The sequence below is a fragment of the Rattus rattus genome, chromosome X (genome assembly GCF_011064425.1).
Source record: "Rattus rattus isolate New Zealand chromosome X, Rrattus_CSIRO_v1, whole genome shotgun sequence".
NCBI lineage: Eukaryota > Metazoa > Chordata > Mammalia > Rodentia > Muridae > Rattus > Rattus rattus.
The window spans coordinates 60,538,169-60,561,945 of record NC_046172.1 but is presented as its reverse complement, the minus strand read 5'-3'; the positions used below and the strand labels follow the sequence as shown (position 1 = coordinate 60,561,945).

Genomic DNA, 23,777 nt, shown 5'->3' with positions numbered 1-23,777 from the left:
CCATTCAGAGCCTGTCCCACATGTGGCCCATATATATGCAGCCACCAAAACTAGCTAAGATGGATGAAGGTAAGAAGTGCATGCTGACAAGAGCCTGATATAGCTGTCTCCTGAGAGGCACAGCCAGAGCATGTCAAATACAGAGGCGAATGCTAGCAGCAAACCACTGAACTGATTACAGGACCCCGTTGGAGGAATTAGAGAAACGATTGAAAGAGCTGAAGGGGCTTGCAACCCCATAAGAACAACAATGCCAACCAACCAGAGCTTCTAGGGACTAAACCACTACCCAAAGACTATACATGGACTGACCCATGACTCCCATCTGCATAGGTAGCAGAGAACAACCTTGTTGGGGGCACTGCTGGTAGGGGAAGCCTTTGGTCCTGCCAAGGTTGGACCCCCAGTGTAGGGGAATGTTGGGGGGGGGTGTGGTAAGGGGGATGGATGGGGAGGGGAACACCCTTATAGAAGAAGGGGAAGGGGATTGGATGGGGGCTTATGTCTAGAAAACTGGGAAAGGGAATAACATTTTAATTGTAAATAGAAAAATATCCAATAAAAAATCAAGGCAGAAAAAATGTAAACAAAAATTGTTTAAAAAATGTTTGCATGCTGTGTGTAGTGGTACACACCTTTAATCCCAGAACTAGAAAGAAGTGTATGGGTCTCTTTGAGTTTAAGGCCAGCCTGCTATAGCCAGTTTTAGGAGAACTGAGACTATACAGTAGGATCTTGTCTCAATAATTAAATTGTTTATTCAAATACGTAAGTATAACAATAAGCCTGATAGATTTACTATGAAGAAGACTTGAATTTTGCTTGTAGAAATGTTTGACCTTCTTCCTACTACCTGCCTGGCACCTCTGCCTGTATGTAAGAGGAAGAAAACAAAAGAGAAATAAAATAAAATAAAATAAAATAAAATAAAATAAAACATAGAAATCAGATGGGGAAAACCAAAAGTAGAGAGAAAAACATTAGAATGGGTCAAGAGGAAAGGGGTCAGTTAGAGAGCAAGGTACACAGCTTGCAACCAGGGCATCTATCAGAGGCTCCTAGCTTATAAGTTAGGATGTATTTAAAGAAAGGTCTTATACAGTTGGATGGAACACTGCAACAACATATGTGGACTCCTGTAGTTTATTGGCCTTCTTAGGTGTGTGCATGTCTGTGTAATTTTAGACAGTAGAGTTCAACAGAATATGTTTCAGGAAAAAAGTTGCATATAAGCACCCTTCCAAACCCCCAATCTAAGTAGTAGAATGTCAGAGGCCTGCTCCAGCTGGGGAACGAGCTGAGATGAACACAGTTGGACAAAGGCCAAAGAACAATGATCTATGTGGCCTTGTAAGTCTCTCTTACTGTTCTAGTGGGGAAGGGCAGAACCTGTTGGCCTCTGGAAACTTAGCTCTTTCTCACTGTTTTGTGCTAAGTGCTGGTTTCTTACTCTATCTCTATTGCTTAAGGACCTTTCTCTGTCCAGGCAAGAGGCTTGGACTCATTTAATTCTTCATGAACCAGGAAGAAAATAGAAGAAAAAAATCTTTTACATAGGCAATTTGCACAGACACACATGAACTCATAGACATACCCATTCTGGTCAGGCCCCAACCACATATCTCATCAGCTTCAAAAGTGTTCATGCATACTTACATACATACACATATACCTACACATATATGTAAATACACACATGTAGGTGAACAGACATATACATATACATTTGAATGGATGGGGCAGAGCCCGCCAAGCTACCATCTTAGTTCTTCACTCTGGACTTGTTATACCTTCTTAGACAAAAGTTCTGTAGAAAATTACCACATAGATAAAATGTTACGCAAAAGGGGAGTTACAGAAAGATGTTGGTAGTCAGTACAAAGCAGTGTTTCATTCTATAAGCTCATTATAAGTTCAAAGCAACAGTTTCACATAGTCTCACTTTATCATAGTGCACACCTGTGACTTCATCTTTGGATTTGACTAGAATGAATGTGTTTCCTTGATTACAAATCTGTCCCAAGCCTTTTTCTCTTTTTAGTGTAGTTGTGAAAGCTCATTGTATCCTTTATTATGCAGCCTTTACTTACTATTTTATGAGTGGGCATATTCTATTCTCGATTCTAACTTTATTATCTTTTTGGCAAAGCAATTAAAATCATCTCTTAGACCTTTCCTCCTAAAATTATTTGAATCAAATCAGGAATTCTATAAAAGCACTAATTCATCTAAACAGCATTAATTCATGAAAGTTTATTTTTATGTTGATCTGCAGGAAATCTGCTCAATAGGGTGGACTGATGCCCAAGAATCCTTAGGATATGTAACAGTGACAGGAAAAGCATATCAGTAGCAAGAAGCAATCCTGGGATGAAGTTTCCAAAGATTCTGCTGACCCATTCTTACAGCTCCCATCATAGTCCATGCAAAAATGTGGGCTACCTTCAGGAAATGCACCTGCTAGCCTTATCCTATCTTAGATGGCTCCTGACAGGAGAAAAAGGCTAGAGGAGAAAGGAAACATTTATCTCTTTAGACTACTTCCTGCTGATTAGGGGCATTAAATTCATTAGGGCAAATCTAATCTTTGTAGTCAGGATATCTCCAACTTGTTCTGGTCTCCTTGGTCACAAACATTTGATAAGCAGCAGCTACTTCAGCGTGTCCCAGTTCATCTCAGAGCACTGGCATTTATATCCTCTGAAGAGTTCCCAGAATTCCAAATGTAAACTATCTGCAGCTGGCAAAACCATGCGGCTGCTAGTGCATGAGGCAAATCATAACCACCTGTAAAGCAGATGCTTCTCCCACACCTGGGATTACAATAAAAACATGTTCACATAGTATAACCAGATTTTTAAAGAAACCCAAACTCTTACTACATTTTCCCCTTGTAGTCCAAAAATGGCCTTTGTTTTTTTTTTAACATCAAAAAACTATTTTTCAGTTATAAGAACTATCAAGTAAGAATTGTGTTTACAATGTCCAGTCCATATATATTTGTCAGTCTTGGAGAAAGTACTCCACTATCTATCCTATCCTGGTAAGTCCAAACTTTTGTATCTAAATCACTTTCACAATTTTCTTTTATAAAACTATAAACACTTTTTAAACCCTAAAGAATTTCCTTAGATTCTAAACAACTTAAGCATTTATGTCTTTAATCTTTTAATAAGAAAGGCTGGAAGAATATAACTATATAGTCTTCAACCCCATCAGAGCCCTGAGAAAGATAAAAGTTTACTTGAGCAAGCAGTTTCCAAAACTGTAGAGGTTCTTTGGTGCCCAACCTCTTCTTTGAAGTATGTTGGGGGTGCTGCCAGGAACAGATGTGAGAAAAGCCTTTTATTAGTAAACCAACTTAAATTCGATGTTCTCTAATGTGTTTGCAGACCACCTATCTGTTCCAGTATATCTTAATAGCCAAACATCTTTTGTTTCCAGCTATTTATTAACTATTTAACTTTTGAAAACATATACAAAACTAAATAAAGCTTATTTCTGTAGTTAGCTAAAAATAGTACCTAACAAAACAACAAAGTAAGATTATTTATAAGTGACTAACTACTTCCTAACTTGCATTTCTAATTATCCTAAATAGTTTTCAATAGTAGCTTTTATAAGACCAGAACTTTGTTACATTTTAAAATGAATTGCATATGTACAGTACATTAAGCAAGAACTGAACAAAATAAGCTCAAATTTCTACCAATAATAGAATAATCCATGCCAATTAAAATACTTGAGAATAGTAGGTTCAATAATCTACCTTTTACCCTACCATACTTTACCTGCTGCTGAGCCTTGAGATAGGGCTTCAAAGTCGATTCCTGATAGCAAAACATTATACAGTATATTCTTCCTTTCCCTGCAGTCATTTGTTCAGTGGCACCCCTTACCACAGCATCTACAAACCCTGGGAAGCCTCAGCTTTCTTACTGAGAAACCATTGCTCCCAGAAAGGGCTCATTAGTGTCTCTGGGACAAAGTACTCTATTTTTTGGAGTTAACACACAGGCCATTTTGAGCTCTGAGACTTTCAAGGACTTGATTACAATTTCTTTTCAAATGACTAAATTTACTGCAATTGAAGTACTGGGCATTTTGATATCAAAGACCTTGTGTGGCTACTGGGAAAGGTAATAGTAGTAATCTTGTAACCTCAGGCTGCCCCTCTGATGCAGTTGGTTCAAAAGATAAGCACACAGGAGAAGCCTGGAAAAGTTAAGCACGCAGCTGGTGTCTCCTAATGGAGAAGATATTTGGCTGTTCTCCCGGAGTGCTGGGGGAAAATGTAGTTTACAACCTGGTAATCCTTTGCTACCTGTTGAGCCAGGCTCCTCCCATATCACCCAGAATATTATGTTTGTTTATCCCAGACTCCTAAAACCTTGAGCATTACTTCTAGGCCATAAAACTTGTTGTTGTGAGAGTGTCACTTGTAATTTATAACAACCTCAGTGACTTCTATGTTGTATTATGTTTCTTTCCATTACTCTCCTTAGACCCTTATACTAAGCATTGTTTCTGAAGTCAAGAAGAAGCTGTCTTACAGATAAAGCCATATGGCCTTTGCAAAGAACTTCAGTGTGAACATTTCTTAAGCCTTGTTGTACTCAAGGGGCTGAGATAATTGTTACTTGATTTTTCTTCCAAAATTGGGCAGTATTTAAGTACAGCTAAAGTAAATTATCTGGGTCAGACTCAAGAAATCCTGGCCCAAATCCTGGTTACCAAAATTGGGCTGATCCTAGTTTCATTCTTACCTCACCCTGATCTTTTTTTCTGCCTGTCTTAAAGCCTCCAGGAACCCCTCCACAATACTCAAACTGTACCCCAATCTATTAAACACATTTGAACAAGTTTGTGACTTCATCAACACCCTATTTATACCATGAAGCAGCTGGGATGAAGCTATTGTGTTAAAGAAGTATGTACTATGTTTTCTGCCATAAATTATAGGGTTTTGTTTTTGTGTATGTATTTGTTTTTGTTTTATTTCCTATGAGACCAAGGCCTTATATATGTATATGCTAGACACACTGAGCTGTATCCTGACCCTTCCCCTTTTTATAATTTAATTATTATTATGTTTCAGCAAAATGTTAAGTAAATAACACAAACCTGACCATAACAGCAGCCAAATCTAGAGAGGAGAGATGACAAGGGTAATGGGAAAATGTGTATAAGAAAAGTATAATGAAATACACATGTTAAATGTCATAATAAAATCCTTCATTTTATATACTAATTAACAAAAGCAATTCATAAAAATGTAGTTGTAAAATCTTAGTCAATGATCTGGAGGATTTCTCAGTAGTTATAAACATTTGTTGCTCTTGCAGAAGATCAACGTTCAGGTCCCAGCACCCACATCAAAGAGCTCATAACCAGTGGCATCTCCAGTTCCAGGGGATGCTAGGTCTTCTTCTGACACACACGTGCATGCAAACACCTGCATGTGTGCACATACATGCACACACACAGTTGTGTACATGCATAAATAAAAATAAAGCTTAGAAAGAAAGAAAATAAGAGCCAAGTTAAGGACTGGTGAGATAGCTCAATGATTAAGAGCACATAATGCTTTTCCAGATGACTCAAGTTTGATTCTGAGCACTCTTTGTCATTCAGTTCACAATACTTATAGGAGTTACAATTCAAGCTTCAGGGATCTGACATCTCTGGCCTCCCAGGGTACCAACATACATGTTCATATATTCACACAAAAACACATAGGTGTTTTAAAAATAATTTTTGCCATGCATAGTGGCACATGCCTTTAATTCTAGCACATGGGAGGCAGAAGCAAATGGATCTCTGTGAGTCTGAGGCCAGCCTGGTCTAAAGCCTGAGTTCCAGGACAATCAGAGATACATAGTGTGGCCCTGTTTTGAAAACAAAACAAAAATAAACAAAAAACAAAAAGCATCATTTAAAAGTATTTTTAATTGAAATAGAATTACACCACTTTCCCTCATCCTTCCCTTCCTCAATCTCCTCCCAGCTTGTCTCTCAAGCCTCATCCACCTACTCTCAAGTTGATAGCTTCTTTAAAACACTATATGTTAGGGTGATATTGCTATGACAAAGGACCATGATCAAATGCAACTTGGGGAGGAAAGGGTTGATTTGTTTCCATATCCTGAATCACAGTGTATAAATTGGAGGAGGCAGGATTTGATGCAGAGGCCATAGAGGAGTACTGCTTACTGGCTTGCTCGTCATGGCTTGCTCAGCCTGTTTTCTTATAGAACCAGTGGAAGGGGTCTTGGATTCAGGACAAAACACACCTAGACACCACATTTTTGGCAAAAAGGAGCAGTGTTTCTGCAGGAGTGGTTTATAAAGAGAGAATAGGGGAAGTCTGTGTTAGGCTGAGTTGGTGTACCCTGATTGGTCATGTTAGCCAGTATAGCCAAATAATAAAATTTGATTGCTGGACTTGTCATTTTGATACTTGTACTTTGGTGATCAGTCACAAGAATGAGTCAGTGGCTAAGTAAGGGAATGTTTGTTGGGGGCTAGCTTTAGAAAAGTAATCTAGCTTTCTGATCTGCCATTGTGGGTGGAGCAGCCGCCACGATGCAGATTTTTGTGAAGACCCTTACAGGGAAGACCCTCACGCTCGAGGCTGAACCCTCGGACACTATAGAAAATGTAAAGGCCAAGATCCAGGATAAGGAAGGAACTCTTCCTGATGAGCAGAGGTTGATCTTTGCTGGTAAGCAGCTGGAAGATGGCCGTACTTTGTCTGACTACAACATTCAAAAGGAGTCCATGCTCCATCTCGTGCTGAGACTTCATGGTGGCGCTAAGAAAAGGAAGAAGAAGTCTTACACCACCCCAGAGAAAAACAAGCATAAGAGGAAGAAGGTCAAGTTGGCTGTGCTGAAATACTATAAGGTGGATGAAAATGGCAAAATCAGCCGACTTCGTCAGGAATGCCCTTCTGAGGAATGTGGTGCTGGTGTTTTCATGGGTAGCCACTTTGACAGGCATTACTGTGGCAAGCGTTATCGGACTTACTGCTTCAACAAACCAGAAGACATGTAGTTGTGTATGAGTTAATAAGAAGAAGGAACTGAAAACAAAACAAAACAAAACAGAAAGAAAAGTAATCTAACAGTTTAGCAAGAGGGAAAGAGGAAGGCAAGACCTGCCAGTGTCATGGTTGCCATGCTTGAGCTCCTTAAAAAGCCCTTTACCCAGGACCAACAGCCTAGGGATCACACTGCGTGCAATGGACTGGGCTTTCCCCTGTCAATCACTCACTAAGAAAATGCTTTACAGACGGGCTTGCCTGTAAGCCTAATCTTAGGGAGGCACTTTTCCACTGAGGCTCGCCCTCTCAGATGATTCTAGTGTGTGTCAGGTTGACACAGTACTGTTCCCTCTTTCCTCTCCGTTTTACCTGGTTAAACAAGCTCTGTTGTGATAGAGCCTTTTCTTTGGCTGTATCCTTCTGCTATGATTCCCACATAACACTTCTAAAATTTTGGTTTTCTTCTTTTCTTTTTTCTGTAGGTTCAAGAATATAGAGAGGCTCTTGATGCGGTCCTCATCAAGGGCAAAAATGGAGTCCCACTACTTCCAGAGCTGTACAGTGTTCCTCCTGACAGGGTGAGTTGGATAGTGCTGGACCATTGACAGGAAAGGATTTCTATGTGTTTCTACGATACTGACTTATCTGAGTCTCAGTGTTTATGACTTTATACCTTATGACTTTAATATTCTAAAGTTTGGGTTCTCAGTAGGATAACAGAAATACGATTTTATTCCGTCAGTAATAAATTGTTAAAGCAGTCTCAATTATGGTGCTCTTATACAACGAGATGGAAATGAAAGCAGGTGTCAGTTCTGAGAATGAGGAGCTCAGTAGGTGACCCAGTCCTGTCAGCTTGTTATCCTCTGAAGCCAGGGATCTGAGATGGCCGGTGTAAATCAGACTTAGGAAAGTGAAACAGGTGCTGTCATTGTTTGTGAAGGAGAATTAGACACAGTAGAGATGCAGCTTTACATTCTGGTGGGATTTGGAGAATGAGCTGCTATCGCCATCAAGTGTCCCCTGAGGATTTATTATGAATAGGTTTCATCCACCCCTATTCCGTCTGCATTTTCATAAGATTCTTCGGTGATTCACTCACATATTATAGCTTGAGCACTGTCCTACTTAGCTTTTCAATCCATTGCCTATAAACTATAAATCACAATCTAGACTGCAGTATTTTGTTATCTGGTGTCTTACACTTTCTAGCATTGCCTCTTATTTGATCTCTCTATCTCGTCGTTTAGGTTGATGAAGAATATCAAAATCCTCACACTGTGGATCGAGTCCCTATGGGAAAATTGCCTCACATGTGGGGTCAGTCCCTATATATTTTAGGAAACTTGATGGCGGAGGTAAGGGAACACTTGAAAGCTATCCCACCTTTTGTTTATTTGTTTACCATAGTCACCATTATAATCAGATTGGCAATGAACTCACTAAATTCAAATAATTTCTTCATCCTTTTATACTTTGATATTACAGCTTTTCCTCTAGCTCCTTGGCATAGGGGTATGGCCATTACTTGACAAAAATCTCTTGCTCCCCGGCAACTATCTATTCTGCTGCCCATAGCTCCCTACTTGGGCATTGCACTTGGTGCTGTTCAGGAATCAAATTGTGCGTCTTTCCCTTTCAAAACTCCTGTCATTGGTGTCTTGCCTGGTGACTAAACAATGCAGTTAGGCGTAGTGATTACTGGTGATGGATTAAATGCCAACCTTCCTAAGCATCATAACATTTCATTCCTTAATTGAATTAAGTGATCATTTGGGGTACTTTGACCATGGTTTTTTTGTTTCGTTAGTTAACGGGTTTTTGTTGTTGTAGTGGGTTTTTTTTTTTGTTGTTGTTGTTGTTATTGTTTTTTACTTTTTAGTAAGGAGCTTCCTAAATGTTCTTTAGATCAAAATCTTATAAGATAGCTCTTAATGAGGTACAATTTTATATCCAGTTTCCTGGGAGGAAGCATTTTGAGCCTACATAGAAGGATATTTCCTAGTCCTTTGTTAAAACCCTATTTTCAACACTCTATGTTAGTTTTTAAAGACAAGGTCTTGCTATATAGCAGTAGCTGGTCTTGAACTTGCCACATAGACCAAGCTGGCCTTGAACTTGCAGTGATCCTTCTGTGTCTGTTTCCTGAGCTCTGGGATTGCAAATGTGTTCCTTCACACCTAGTATGGTTGTTTTGATATGAGAGCCCCACATTCTTGGAGAATCTAGTTTGGAACTTAGTTGGCATTTCTGATGAAGATTCTTACCTGTTTATATGGCCATTTATTTTCTACAGCTCTATTTTTTTGTTTTGTTTTCTGTGGCCATGGCTGTTTGATAGTTGTTAACTGACATGAGCTTGGATCTAGCAATAATGGGCATAATGCTTCAAAGTAATCTTTGTCCAGTACCTTTCCTGTCCAACAAGAAATGAAATAGGATAAAAAGGAAGGATTCAGTATTATTAAGGAAAACAGTGGGCTTAGTTCATCTTATTTCACAACATATGGAAAATAAGTAAAAAGATTTCTACTAGTCAAAAATCACAGCAGGCACATGGACAGACAAGCAAGCAATGCTTATTATCAATTTTTAAATTTAATATATTTTGAGAATTCCATGCATGTGTGCTGCATTTGTTATTTTCACGTCTTACTCCATTTCACATACAGAGGCTGCCAAGTGCCTCTCGTGTTGCTTATATGTATATTTAGGATTCACCACTTGGGATTGGATAACCTGTTAGAGGGCTCATTCCTGGAGAATACTGGTTCTCCCTGTCTCATCAGCCATTAATTGCCTATAGATCTTTGTCCAGAGTCCCCTGAGATTTTCCACATTCATGTTGCCATGTCTATTGGTTGTGTCATTGTGGAGGTCTTATTTAGGTGACCATGCTTTTTTTTTATATTTCATGAATGCAGCTTCCCTATCATATATAGAAAGTACAATACATTTCAGCAGATGTCCTGGTCCCCTAGTTATTAAAAATCTTTCCACTTGCTCCACCATTATATTCCCTGAGTCTTAGGTATAGGGGTATTGTAGATGTGTTGATAAGGGTTGATACCCCAAAGTCATTTGTTCTCTGCATTTTAACCACTTGTGGTTTTCTGTCTGCTGTAAAAAGAAGCTTCTTTGATGAGAGGTGAGAGTTATATGTACCTGTGTGTATGAGGATGGTTACTTAGAATTCAGTTAGGAATTAATACTGGTTAGGAAAGTGGCAATAGTAGGTTCTCTTCTAAGTTTTATGACCCTAACAGCCAAGGGTAATTGGCCAGGTTTCCAGTATCAGGTACGAGTTGCCTCCTATTGAGTAGTCCAATCAGACAACTGCTGGATGCCTCTATAAGTACAACTGCTGAGGCCTTGGGGATATCTTGCCATATTATGGTTCATAGGTTTCACAACTGGCCAAGACTATTGATTGCTTTTCTCTCTTGGCACCCCGCTTACCACTTTTGGTCATTAGAAGTCTAATCATCAGGTGGGAAGCTTTCTGGTCAGTTCTGGCTTAATGCCTTCAAATTCTGTATCTAAAGATATGGTGTCTTCAGCTATTAGATCTACCTTCAAGTTCCGTGAGGCAACCAAAGAAGATGGAAGTAGCCTACATTAATACTCTGGTCTCTCTGTCTGTCTGTCTGTCTGCCCTGCCCCCCCCCCATGGTATTATTTATCCCTTTGCTATCCTTCACCCTTTTCAGTTAAATCTTCCCACACCATTTTCCTATTTTTAAGACATTAATTTTTGCTCATTTGTCTGTCATAACATATAAATATATCCAAAGAAGATAATGGAATAACCAGAAACTTTCTATTTATTTATAATTTATAACCTACTATTCTTCAAAAAATAAGGATTTGTGGCACCTACTATTGTCTTCTTTCTGTCATTTTCCCCTAAAATACTAACTTTCCTTTTTTTTACATTTTTTTACTATTTTTAAATTTTGTTTTATTATCATTTTATTTACTTATTTTATGTGTATGGACGCTTTGAATACTACATACCATATGTGGATAGTGCCACTGGAGGGAGAAGAGGCATCAGCTTGTCTAAAACTGGTATTAGACAGTTGTGGGTGCTGGGAATGGAAGACTCAGGTCTTCTGTAATGTCAGTCTGCATACAGGGCACTATTTGAGAAGATCTGGGGGAGGAGGGGCCCTGGCCCAGCCGGAACTGCCAGAGGTTTATAGCTCTTCAAGAAGAAGCCAGAACAAGGTGGGCTGCTGGGCCACTTCTAAGGTCACAGTTTCCCTTGGAGTTGGTGGCAGACAGTAGGATACAGCAGACAGCTAGGGGTCAAGGTTGGGGTGACCAAGCAGGAACTAGCTGTGGTCAGGCTCTCACACTGGCTGTTTGGGCCAGGTTGAGGTCCAGCTTCTGGAGAGAAAACTCTTCCCTGGAGTGTTAGAGCTTGATAAGACAGGCATTTTCAGAAGATCTATGGTGAAATAACTCGTGCCCGTTATTCCTTGTGGACAGGGCCTTATAAACATTTGGGGGCGGGTTGGAGTCTAGAGGCAGATGCTTTCCAATGGCTTGGTCTGGGATGTTAGGGACGCCTCATCTGCATGTAGAAGTACTTCAAGTGCTGTCCCTATGTGACTGATTGTCACAGCCCTCTCAATGGGCTGCTGTGGTCATGTGTGCCAAGACAGGAACCTGGTCAGGAGTTTATTTAAATGCCTACTAAACATCTACTGTTCTCAAGTATAAGAATTGCCAGGGTTTCTGGGTTTCTGAATCTGCTCTACCTTACCAGGTTTTCTGTCTGGTAGCACAGTCCACTGCCTCACATTGGAAGAGCAGCCAGCGCTCTTAACTATAGAGCCATCTGTCCAGTACCCTAGCTTTATTTTTTGAGGCTTATTAATTTTGTTTTTATGGGTTTTCTTTAGGGATTTTTAGCTCCTGGAGAAATTGATCCCCTGAATCGTAGGTTTTCCACTGTGCCAAAGCCAGACGTAGTGGTTCAAGGTATGTATTACTTACTCTTAGCAATAGAAATATTATATTATATTATGTTATGTTATATAATATTATAAGTCTGATTAGGCAAAGAGATTTGGGGGCTCTATCTTAGGCTTCAAGTCTGTAACAAATTTGAATTAGTTTGGTTTCAAAATTACTGTTAATAAGTCAATGAAAGATGATCTCAGAGGTTATAAAATACTATTTGATATACCTCATTTCTGAGAATTCTTTTCTTTAAAATTTTATGGTATTTTATTCCACTGGTCACTGTTATATTCTTTTAAACCACAATTTCTGTGCTGTTTCTGCTAGTATTCTTTTCTTTTCATAACCCCCTACGCATTAACATCCTCCTGCATTTTGGTATTAGGCCTGTATCCCTCATAGTACATTTGCTTCTAATCATTATCTTACTAGACAGTATGTCTAAAAATTTTCCGTTGAGAAACAACTTAAATGTGAGAGTATCTACAGTATGCAAAACACTGAACTGAGTTCTCTAAACATTAAGAATCTGAGTCTTGGGCTGTGTGTAGTGGTACATGTGTTTAATCCCAGCAGTGGGGAGCCAAAGGCAGGCAGATCACTGAATTCAATTCTAGCTTCTTCTATATCAGGAGTTCCAGGCTAGCCAAGGATACATAGTGAGACTGTCTTAGGGTTTCTATTCCTGTGAAGAGACACCATGACCAAGGCAACTCTCATGAAGGAAAACATTTAATTAGGGCTGGCTTACATTTCAGAGATTTTGTCCACTATTGTCATGATGGAAAGCTTGGCAGCATGCAGTCAGACAGGATGCTAGAGAGGTAGCCGAGAGTTCTACATCCGAACCATCAGGCAGCAGGAAGAGAGACACTGGATCTGCCTTAAGCTTCCGAAACCGCCAAGCCCACCTCCAGTAACACACTTCTTCCAAAAAGGCTACACCTACTCTAACAAGGCTGCACATCCAAATCCTATCAAATAATGCCATACCTTATGAGCCTATAGGAGCCATTTTTCATTCAAACTATCACAGAGATCCTGTCTCAAAAAATCCTAGTCAAAATTTCAATGAATGAAGTTTGTGCTAAACACAAAAAACACAAAGCTTGATTCTTTCCTATCCTTCTTACTTCTCCCAAAAAATTTTGTTTTTTTTTTTTTTTGGTGTTAAATACATTTATTGTAAACTTTAGACACAAACATAGGTTCTCTGGGCCATTCACATGCACATAAAACCCAGAAAGCTGCAAACTACAACAATGATATAATTATGCAAAGGATAACACTGACAAATACACGGCTGTTTTCCATGCAAGTAGACCAGAAGTATTATCTACAAAGCCTTATGATTCAGAAGTGTTGTTACTACCAAACCTCTGATTAACACTGTGAAGTAAGTGTTTTGGAAGGCAGCTCCACGAGTTGGCTAGCATTTCTTTAAAGCAAACGACTGCTTCTAAGCTTAGCCGTACAAGAGATTTTGGTTGGACTGAAAATATAAGTACTTCGTTACTGTGTGCAGCTCTATGATGGACCAGCAGATTGTTGGCACAACCACCAAAAACAATTACTTCTCCCTCATTGCTCGCACAAGCTGTATGCCATAATCTTGGTTTTTCAACATAAGAATGATTAAACTGAATCCATTCATTTTTACTGATGCAGTAAGTCCAGGCATCACTTAGTGGCTGCTTTTCAGTGGTAAATCCTCCGAAGAGAAAAAGATGGTCTGAAGAGATTGGTGTCAGTGAGTGCCAGGAGCGGCCAACAGGGCATATACCTTGTGGAATTAGTTCATTCCACTCCCATGTGTCCAGATTAAGATAGTGCAGATCATTCATTCTAGCATCTCGGTATCTGCCACCAAACACAAAACCCTTGTTTCCAACAGTTGCACAGGCATGGGCAGCACGAGGTGAAGGTGCCTTGCCAGTGGTGATGGGCTGGCTCCAGGCAAATGTTTCAGTGTCTAAAATATGGACATGATCATTCCATCCTCTTGGATGACTTGAATTCCAAAAAGATGTTTCATCAAATTCAAACGTCCCCAAAACGTTCTCTTCAGGTAAATATCCATAGCCTCCAAAAAATATTAACTTGTTTTTATATACCCAGACACCAAGTTTGTCCTTTGATGATGGAGGAATTCCTTGGCAATCAATCCTTTCCCACTGTAACACTCTGTCTGCAGACCTTGAATCCAGCATGTAGAACTTGTTTGTGTTGCCTCTGGAATGGTGGCCTCCAAACAAGTACAGCACCCCTGTCTACGCACAGCACAGCTCCCAGACATGGACGGGGGCACATCACCTTCAGTGTTGATCTTCTTCCATCTTCCGGTCTCCATGTTGTAGATCCACAGTTCTTCTCTGGGCAGATAGAAGTCATAGAGTCCTCTCACTTGATTACTCTTGTAGCCGCCCCAGACGAACATGTGGCGCCCATCGCTGACGGCGACGTGGCCGCTGCGCTCGGCCGGGCAGGCCAGCTCCATGGCCTCTGGGCCTTCGAAGGCCGGGCCTGGCATGTCCTCCGCTCGAGCATCCTCGTTGCCATCAGCCATCTTGAGGCTGCACCGCTGGGCACCGAGACCGCTCCGGCCCTGCAAGCTGCACCGCTGGGCACCGAGACCGCTCCGGCCCCGCAGGCGGGAGACAAAGGAAAGCGAGCGATGGACCGCGGCGCGCAGCCAACGCTGACGACCCGCCTCTACTGTGCTGTGGACCGCAGCGCGCGGCCAGCGCTGACGACCCGCCTCTTCTGTGCTGTGGACCGCGGCGCGCAGCCTGCGCTGACGACCCGCCTCTGCTGTGCTGCGCCTCCGCCTCCCGGCCGAGCGCTGGAGCACGCGCAGACAGCGGCTGAGGATCTCGCGGGAACCGCGTTGCAGCCTGGACCTAGCTCGGGGCGGGAGAGCGGCCGAGGCGGCTCGCACTCGCAGCCCGCCCCGCCTCCGGCCGCCGGGCAAATGTTGATTTTTTTTTACCTTCTATTTACCTATTTTTTTCAATATTTCCATTATCATTGTTTTTGAGAGTAGACTTCTTGATGTGAATTTTCATTCAACATCACTCTTCAATATGGTGTTCAGTCCTACTATAAAGATTCTTTTAAATGTCCCTTGGATTTCAGGTTGATTCTGTACGAAAAATCAGCCTATGTTCTAAAGCTTCTTATACTTGATACTCTGTGTGATTTATTTAGGTGGCCGTTGCACCTCATTGTTGCTAGCAAATGTTTTATAGAAACTATTATTCTTCATCCCCCATAAAGAGGCATCTTTTCCTCTGAGGTTTAAACCTTCTTGCTATGTTGACCTTCTGTTTGTTCTAATTCATATATTTATGACTTTGAAGCCCAACTCACAGTCTTCTTCCTCCTCCCAAAATCCTGTCATAAAACTAGATTTCAGCATTGATATAGATGCTATCTTCTATTTTTATCCTTAACATTTTTAGATATCCATGGCACTAGTACCCTTTCTCTGTATCTCTAGATTACATACCATGTTTTTGTTACTTTTCTATTGCTGTGACAAAACACTATGACCAAGGCAGCTTATACAAGAAAACATTTAATTTGAGGCTTGCAGTTCCAGAGGGTAGAGTCCATGACCACCATGGCAAGGAGCATGGCAATAGGCAAGCAGGTGTAATGCTGAAGAAGTAGCTGAGAGCTTATATCCTTATCTGCAGTTAGAAGACACAGAGACAGAGAAAGAGGAAATGGAGTGTGAGAAAGACAGAGAGGAGAGAGAATAGGAACTAATCAGGAATAATATGGGCTTTGCTACCTCCACTGACACATTTCCTCTAAGGAGGCTATGTCCCTTAATCCTTCCCTCTAGCTGAGGGCTAAGCACTTAAAGGCTATAGGGGCCCTTCTCATTCAGACCACCACACACACACCATGGGTCAAACTTTTGGACCTTATAGGTGTGTCATTCTTTTGTTCTGCTAACAATGTTACATGCAAAAATAAAAAATACACCATCCCATGCTAGCACCACTTACTCTCTGGCGCCAGCAGACTCCATGGCTAGCCCCATGCAGTGATCGCCTATCTGCAGGTTCTCTTGTGGCAGATCCTGCTCACATTTCCAGCCACCCACACCCTGTGCTTAGCTCTCACAAATCCCCATAACCCAACCCACAATACTCTAGAGGCTTGTAATTTATCAGTCAGATTTATATCAGTAAATTCTCACCCCACAAAACGTCCACACAGTGAACTCAGAGCTAATTGATATTGATATGAACTGCCCACCTAGATAAGACAAATTGTCCTGTAATTATCCATCCCTGTAAGATATTCGTAGCTACCTGTGGCTATTTAAAGCCATGCAGAATCTGGATGTCTATCTCTTCCTTCATCTTCTTTCCTCCTCTGTCTCTCTGTCCCATCTCTAAAGTTCTCTGCCTGCCTTCCTTTTCCACTGCCCAATCACAGGCTCTTGCCTTACCTTGTGCCTGCCCTCACCAGCATATAAACAGCAAACCACAACAATGTGTCTCGGTTTTTCCCTCCTTCCTATTTGTCTCTAATTTCTCCTAGTCTGTTCCTCTCTACCTCATGTTTGATCACCTAAATATCCCATTCACCAATGCATCATATTGTTGCTATATCTACCGAACTATTGTAGTTCAAGATCAATTGTATAGGCTACACTTTCTGATCCTAAACCTACTCGAAGGTATCATGGGGAAAGTCCATGATAAGCAGAGTGGTGGTATTGGATGTCCATAGTCTCCAACTCCGCTTCCTGTTTGTTGGTTTTTGTTCTTATTATTAGACAGCATTTTCATATTTTTTCAGCTATGCCTTGTTTCCAACCTAATATTTGGACTGCTACTTCATGCCAGCTCATTTTCATATTCTCATGTTCATTAGTTTCCCAACTCTTCCACCCCAATAATCTTACCCATACTTGCTCCCTTTTCTTTAGTCTCGGAAAAATGTGTTTATTCTCCTACTCAAGATAAATTCCCCTTTTGCCACTTGATCCTATAATCTTCTTTACAAATAGTCCTTTGAAATAGTCAGATTTCCCCACTCCAGTTTCTTTATCTATTGTTATATTAATCTCCATCTGGCTTTCAGATGTGGCTTCTTTTCACACTGATATTTCTGCCTCTTTGTAGTCCATTAATTCTCTAGTTCTTTATAGTGTGGTTGAATACTCTGAAATATTCTTGCTTAGTTTCCAGAGGCCTTGGCATTGTCAGTCTTAGTAGATATTTTATAATCAGTATAATAGCAGATTTTTTAGATAGACTTGTCATATATTTTTCTAGAAACTTAATTTCCACAGTGTCCATGAACATATGTATTTGTAGATCTCCTTCAACCTGTTTGAAGTACTTTTCTACCTTATTCTTGTCTTTCTCTTCTTTTATTTCCCTTGAGCTATTGGTATTACTGAGAGCTCTGTCCATAGCCTACCATTTGTCTTGTTCTGAATAATTGGTCATGTTTCTCAGCTTCATTCCAAAATCTTTCCCTTTTCCCCCATCTCACATGATGACCTCACGTCCTATGCTATAGAGAAAATATAAGACATGATACAAGAACTTCCCCTTGTCCAAGGCTTATCCTTATCAATCTGTTCCTGAGTTTCCTCAAAGTAATATTCCAGTTCCTCTTTTCTTGACTATATGTATTCTCTTCCCATCTCATCTGTTTCTAATGAGTTCTTACTTGAATGTGTCTATGCACTGTAGACTCAATATAACTCAGCTGGATCCTCCTACTTTATCAGCTAATCCTACTATGCCTTCTGTGTCTGTGTCATTAAATACTCCCAGCATACAGAAATGAACACTCAAAGAACACTTTTCAATTCCTATTTATTCCTCTCAGATTTCCTGTGTTTATAAAACAAGTTCTGGCTCTTTTACTTCTCAAGTCACTCTAAAATCCATCCTGTTTTTGATGGTGCCAATAGCATGCTTCTAATGTAAGTTATCAACACACACGCCCCCTTACATTACTGCATTAATTTTGAACTGATATTTCTGTCTTCAGTCCAAGCCCAATACAGTCTGTTGGCTTATCAGCTTATTATAACCCATATAAAGAAATGTCCATTCATTCTTTAATTATTAACCTGAGTGTACTCTTTTAAGGTACAACCTGGGTATATATTATTGCTCTGATTATAACTCTGCAGGCATTTTGTATTTCAGTTCTTTTGACATAACTTACAAAGACTCTTTGTAGTTTACTCTATTTCTCTTCACTGCTCCTCCACAATCATTATACCTACTACAAAGGACTTGGTTCACAGGCTGAGGGTGTAGCTCAGTGGTACAAGTGATTGGCTGTTCTGTGAAGGCCTGTCTTCATTCTCCAGCACAACTGGAAGCAAAGCAGTAAAAGCTAACTTTATAACTTTGTCCATGCTGTGTCTTTTATCTGAAACAGCTTTTCCCTTACTTTCACCATCGCCTCTATCAGATTAACTTCTTTCTGCCCTCCATCAGGAGTCATTATGTCCATGTATATACCCCTTGTATCTGACATCATACTCTCATTTATATTTTATAAATATAAACAAGAATTTATTTGCTTTGTTGAATGTACTCCTGGGACCTCAAAGTGTTATTTACCTTGATTCTCCTTTAGTCCCTTTTACTCCTATAACTAGTTCTATGGCCCCATGTAGAACCCTGAAGTTCTATAGAATGCAGCTTGGGAAACAGTGCCCAACAATAATATACAAAACCTTAGCACGTATCCTTCCATGATGAGCTAACCTTGTCTACCTTTCCATTTTCACTCCTTTTATTGCTTAGTAAAATCTTTCATGCCATAACATTGAAGCCTATATAGTTTGCTGCTGCCTCCCCAACTTTAGACTAGGATAACTATCCCCTTGCAGTTTACTTTTTAAAAAAAGTATATGGGCATTTTGTTTGCATGTGTCTTTGTGTGGCAAGTGACTGTCTGGTGCCTGGGGAGGCCAGAAGGAGGCATTGGATCCTTTCTGTCTTACTTAGAGTTTTACTGCTGTGAACAGACACCATGACCAAGGCAATTCTTATGAAGGCCAGCATTTACTTTGGAGTTGGCTTACACTTTCAGAGGTTCAGTCCATTATCATCAAAGTGGGACTGGAGGAGCTGAGAATTCTGTATCTTCACCAAAAGACAAACAGGAAAAGATTAACATCCAGACACATAGGAGGATGGTCTCAGAGCCCACCCCAACAATGGCACACTTCCTCCAACAAGACCACACCTCCCTGGGCCAAGCATATTCCAACCACCACATTTCTTCTGAAACTAGATTTGAAGTTTGGAGGCCACCGTGTAGGTACTGAGAACTGAACCTGGGTCCTCTAGATGAGAAGCCAGTGCTCTTAATTGAAGATGAGTTGTCTCTCAGCACTCCATTCAGTTTTGTCCTTCTGACAAATTTACTTATTATTTCAAATCCAGTTAGCTACCAGCTCTTTCCCCCTTCCTTCATTTACTTAATTTTTTAATTTAACGCATATGGATGTTTTATCTGAATGTACATTTGAGCATGGTACCCTCAAATGGCATTGGATCCCCCGGAACTGGAGTTACAGATAGTTATAAGCCATATGTACACATAGATATTGATAACTGAATCTGGGTACTCTAGAAAAGCAGCCAGTGCTCTTAACTACTGAGCCATCTCTCTAGTCTGCCTTTCTTGAAACCAACCTTTCTAACTCAAGACTAGGTAAATGCAACTTCTGGGGGGTCTCTCTCACACACACACACACACACACACACACACACACACACACACACACACACACACATATGTCATTTTTCTATTGAATTAATATTTCCTTTTACCATAACACCCAGAGCTTCTTACAGGAAAAGCTACTATATTCATCTCTATATCCCCAGCACCTTCACCACACTCCCTGTAAACCCACAGTTGTCAGACCTGTATATTACTGACTCAGATTTTCAGCCTCAGTTTACTCTCCTTCTTCCATTCTCTAGCTATAGGGCAACTCTAGTGTTTCATATATTCTATATTGCCCTGACACTCCTAGCACTGACATTAGGTGTGCCTATATTGAAGAGCCTGGGCAGTCAGCTTTCACCAGCAGTATCAGAAAAAGACTCAGGATTAAAAATTTCCCATTACAACATGGAATCTGATAAATACTGAAAGCCATTCAGTAGGCACACACGGGTACCTAGCCAAAAAGCTTCTTCTCATATTCTAGTTATGTTTTTCCTTTCCTAGTTATGTAGTTTTTAAAATCTAGAATAATCCCTGATTCAGTAGACTTCCTCAATAATACTTTCCTCTCTTGCCCTCCTAAAGAAATTATACACTTGAAAATATTTCTAGGGGTCTGGAGAGATGGCTCAGCTCAGCAATTGAGAGTACTTGTTCATACAGAAGACCCAGGTTCACTTTCCAGAAGTCACATGGTGGCTTATAACTGTCTATAACTCCAATTTCAGGGGATCTAATGCACTCCTCAGACCTCCATGGGCACCAGACGTTTATGTGGTCCATGGACATACATGTAGTCAAAACACTCATACACACCAAATAAATGAAGTTTTAAGTTTCTGTTGGACGAAAAACCTTCTGTTGATCTCATCTTTCTTTCCTATAGTCTCCATTCTGGCTGAAACAGAAGAAATCAAGGCCATTTTGAAGGACAAAGGAATTGATGTGGAGACCATTGCTGAAGTGTACCCCATAAGAGTACAGCCAGCTCGTATTCTCAGCCACATTTATTCCAGTCTAGGTAAGGAGATTGGCCAGCCTGCTAAAATCAAGCTATTATGTGATGCGGGCTGGTTTCTTTCCATTCCCCACCCCGATCTTTAACTTGTATTGTTTTATTACATTGGATCCAAGAAGGAATTTAGACTCTGGAATCCGAGTTTCTGAACTAATCTTTTATGAACAGGCTTAATAATTTTAGGTGTGTTTATGCATACTTTGGTATGTAGAACAGTCTTGATTCCAGACAGTATGCATACTTAACTAGCATGCTTTCCCCTTTCTTAGAAACTATATTTCTGTTTTGAATACATGCTAATTTTATGTAGATTAGTGATCAAGGAACTTATTTAAGGTCTTTTTTACTTTGTTGTGTAATGAGCTAATTATTAACAAATTCCTTAATTTAATACCTTTTTCTAAATAATTATTTTTATTCTTTTTATTAAATTTGATGATAGAACTTTCATATTAAGCAAATATACTGTTACCAAACAAAAGATATGGGTGCTGGTAGTCTGTAGCTCAGGGTCAGAACCCTTGCCTAGACTATACTAAGCCTGAGTTCCAGCCTTTTTAACAAAAAAGAAAAGGATATGCAAAATTTCTAAACTATCTTTGCAAGAGACTGAATAAACATGCTTCCTTCAAACATCCAGGTTCTGATCCCTAGTACTTAGGAACGTTACCTTATATGGCAAAAATAATTCAATAGCTGCTGAAAACCACATGGAGTCTGAATGAAGTGGTTTCAGGCCTGTGATGAGGCCAGGTTCGGTTCTCAGACTTCTGGACAGCCAGACGCTGGAAATCTTGGAGGAGCTAAGAATAGTGGAGGCCAATGGGCTGAAGAGGAGCCCAGGGCCAGTGGAAGAATGGGGAACTCTGGCTTAATTTAGCAGTGGCGAGTCTAGGAACATGGGGGGGCCTTCTGCAGGAGACTCTGTAGATGAAGTTTTCCTCCATGATCTCCACGGTGGTTCTTAATGAAAGAGATAGTCCGTGTTCATCCATACTGTTTATTGACTATTCATTGTGGAAAATGGGTGCATACCACCCAGAGATTAAATACCTTTTGTAGGAAGGAATGTCTGGGAAGGGAAGCTTATTGACTAAACCCCTCAGAGCTTCTAGGTCTCTAGATACCTCCGTAGCATGGAGAACTCTGTTTTCATGTATATGACCATAGGTTCCTATGTAGGGAGTGTGGTCATGTGACAGGGCCCGGGTAGGAAGCAGTTGAACCTCCTACCAGCCTCTCTGGGTCGCAGGACTTCCAACCTGCCCAGCCTTACCAAGTTTCCTGATATAGCCCACTGCTCCACAGGCCCTAAGTGTAAATTACATGTATCTCTGTAACAGGGGATCAAGAGAAAGATCAGACTGTAGAAATAGGAGTTATAATGTCAGAAGCAGGAGATGGGAGTGATAATACAAGCAAAGGAATGCAAATATCTAGATTCTGAAATTTAGGAACTAGAAGATAAATGAATTTCTCTCTGGATACTTAGGTTTTGAGTTTTAGCTCTGTAGTGCTACTTTTGGACTACAAATTTCTAGCACTAATAAGGGTATACATTCATGATTTTTTCTAAACTTTTAAATTTCATTTTTTTAATTCATTTTGGTAAGTGTGTGTGTGTGTGTGTGTGTGTGTGTGTGTGTGTGCACGTGCGTGCCAAGGTGTATGTATGAAGACCAGAGGACAACTTGCAAGAGTTGATTTTCTCCTACCATGTGCTACCCATGGATTGAACTCAGGTCATTATACTTAGCACCAGGTACCTTTACCCCCAAAACCATCTCACTGGCCCAAACTTGTACTGTTTTAAGCTATTATATTTATGGTTGTTCATTATAGTATCAACAGGAAAATAACACAATCTTAAATCAAGCCACAAAAGGTTGTATTTGTAAATTGGATTATAATATAACTTGTATATTATACAAAAAGATAATTTGTAAATTATATTATAATCTAATTGTAGATTTGATTTTTGATTAAGTATATAGCTCACTAGAGTGCTTATCTGCCATGTTAAAAAGGGCCCTATTCAATAATTATCTTATCAAAATTATATACATTGCCAGTTTAAAATCTTAAAAGAGTGCTTCTTTAAACTATCTCATGACCAAGCCTACAATTATATTAGTCCCCAGGAGGCTAGGAAAAGAGAATTGTGTGTCTCAGCCTGGGTGTGGTGCTGCATAGGCAGACCCTGTGTCTTCAAAATACAACTGTGACAGTTTCAAAATAACAAAATTGCTTGAAATACACATCAAACAACAGTTACTGTCCTACCAAGAATAAAGAACTACTTCCTCACTAACTTGACAGCTAAATAGTTTTAAGCCTCATTCTAGATACTTTTTAATCTTGTTTGTTTATCTATTTATAGACAGGGCCTCATGTTGCCCATGCTGGCCTCAAATTTCTAGGCTCAAGTGACACTTCTGCCTCAGTTTCTCAAGTGCTGAGCATAGGTGTCCACCTACCATGCTGTTATTTTAAGTTATGAGACTGATAATCTTTATGAATTTATTGAACTTAGTAACTACTAAATACAAATCTTAATACAATATGAATTCCTTTCTAATATATATAAGTGCACATAGCTTGCTTTTTATAGTTAGATTGAGTGTACACATATTGTGTTTGTGTTTGCCTAACTTTTTATATGCATCTTATATTAAAATAAATGTCATTCCATAAAATTATAATAATTACTCCCTTATTTTTGAATGTCTGAGTTGTTTCCAAAGGTCTTGTCCTTCTATAAGTGCCTATATGTAGATCATTGTTTCCTTGGAGTATATTTTCAGAACAGGTATTCTGGGTAAGTATAAGATTGTCTTCTTAGCATTTACAACATGCTGCCTGACTATACCTCAGAAAAAACAAATAATTAACAGCATTGATTTTTATATCAATAAGATATACCTTTATGTTTTTAACTACCCCACCAACTGTTAGGTTTTATTATTTATTTTGTTAGATTAATAATTTTCATATGCAAAATTATTTTAA

The 23,777-nt window shown here is 39.9% G+C and overlaps 3 protein-coding genes across 5 annotated transcripts in view; 2 read left to right on the top strand and 1 right to left on the bottom strand.

The window, feature by feature from the left end:
- Nucleotides 1–23,777, top strand: part of Phka1 (phosphorylase kinase regulatory subunit alpha 1) — a 125,258-nt gene that overhangs the window by 46,137 nt on the left and 55,344 nt on the right. For all 3 annotated transcript variants that reach the window (XM_032889574.1, XM_032889572.1, XM_032889573.1), the window contains exons 11-14: nt 7,528–7,623; nt 8,296–8,403; nt 11,956–12,034; nt 20,637–20,771. In XM_032889574.1, coding sequence (XP_032745465.1) covers nt 7,528–7,623; nt 8,296–8,403; nt 11,956–12,034; nt 20,637–20,771 — 418 coding nt within the window. The remainder of the gene's footprint in view (nt 1–7,527; nt 7,624–8,295; nt 8,404–11,955; nt 12,035–20,636; nt 20,772–23,777) is intronic.
- LOC116888299 (ubiquitin-40S ribosomal protein S27a-like) lies at nt 6,576–7,111 on the top strand. The gene has a single exon (XM_032889571.1). It carries the CDS (start codon nt 6,586–6,588, stop codon nt 7,054–7,056), a length of 471 nt encoding a protein of 156 aa, XP_032745462.1. The 5' UTR covers nt 6,576–6,585; the 3' UTR covers nt 7,057–7,111.
- On the bottom strand, nt 13,170–14,680 carry LOC116888298 (kelch domain-containing protein 2-like). The gene is given in 3 exon segments (XM_032889570.1): nt 13,170–14,288; nt 14,291–14,621; nt 14,661–14,680. Coding segments are annotated over 2 exon segments (1,218 nt in total). The 5' UTR covers nt 14,583–14,621; nt 14,661–14,680; the 3' UTR covers nt 13,170–13,362.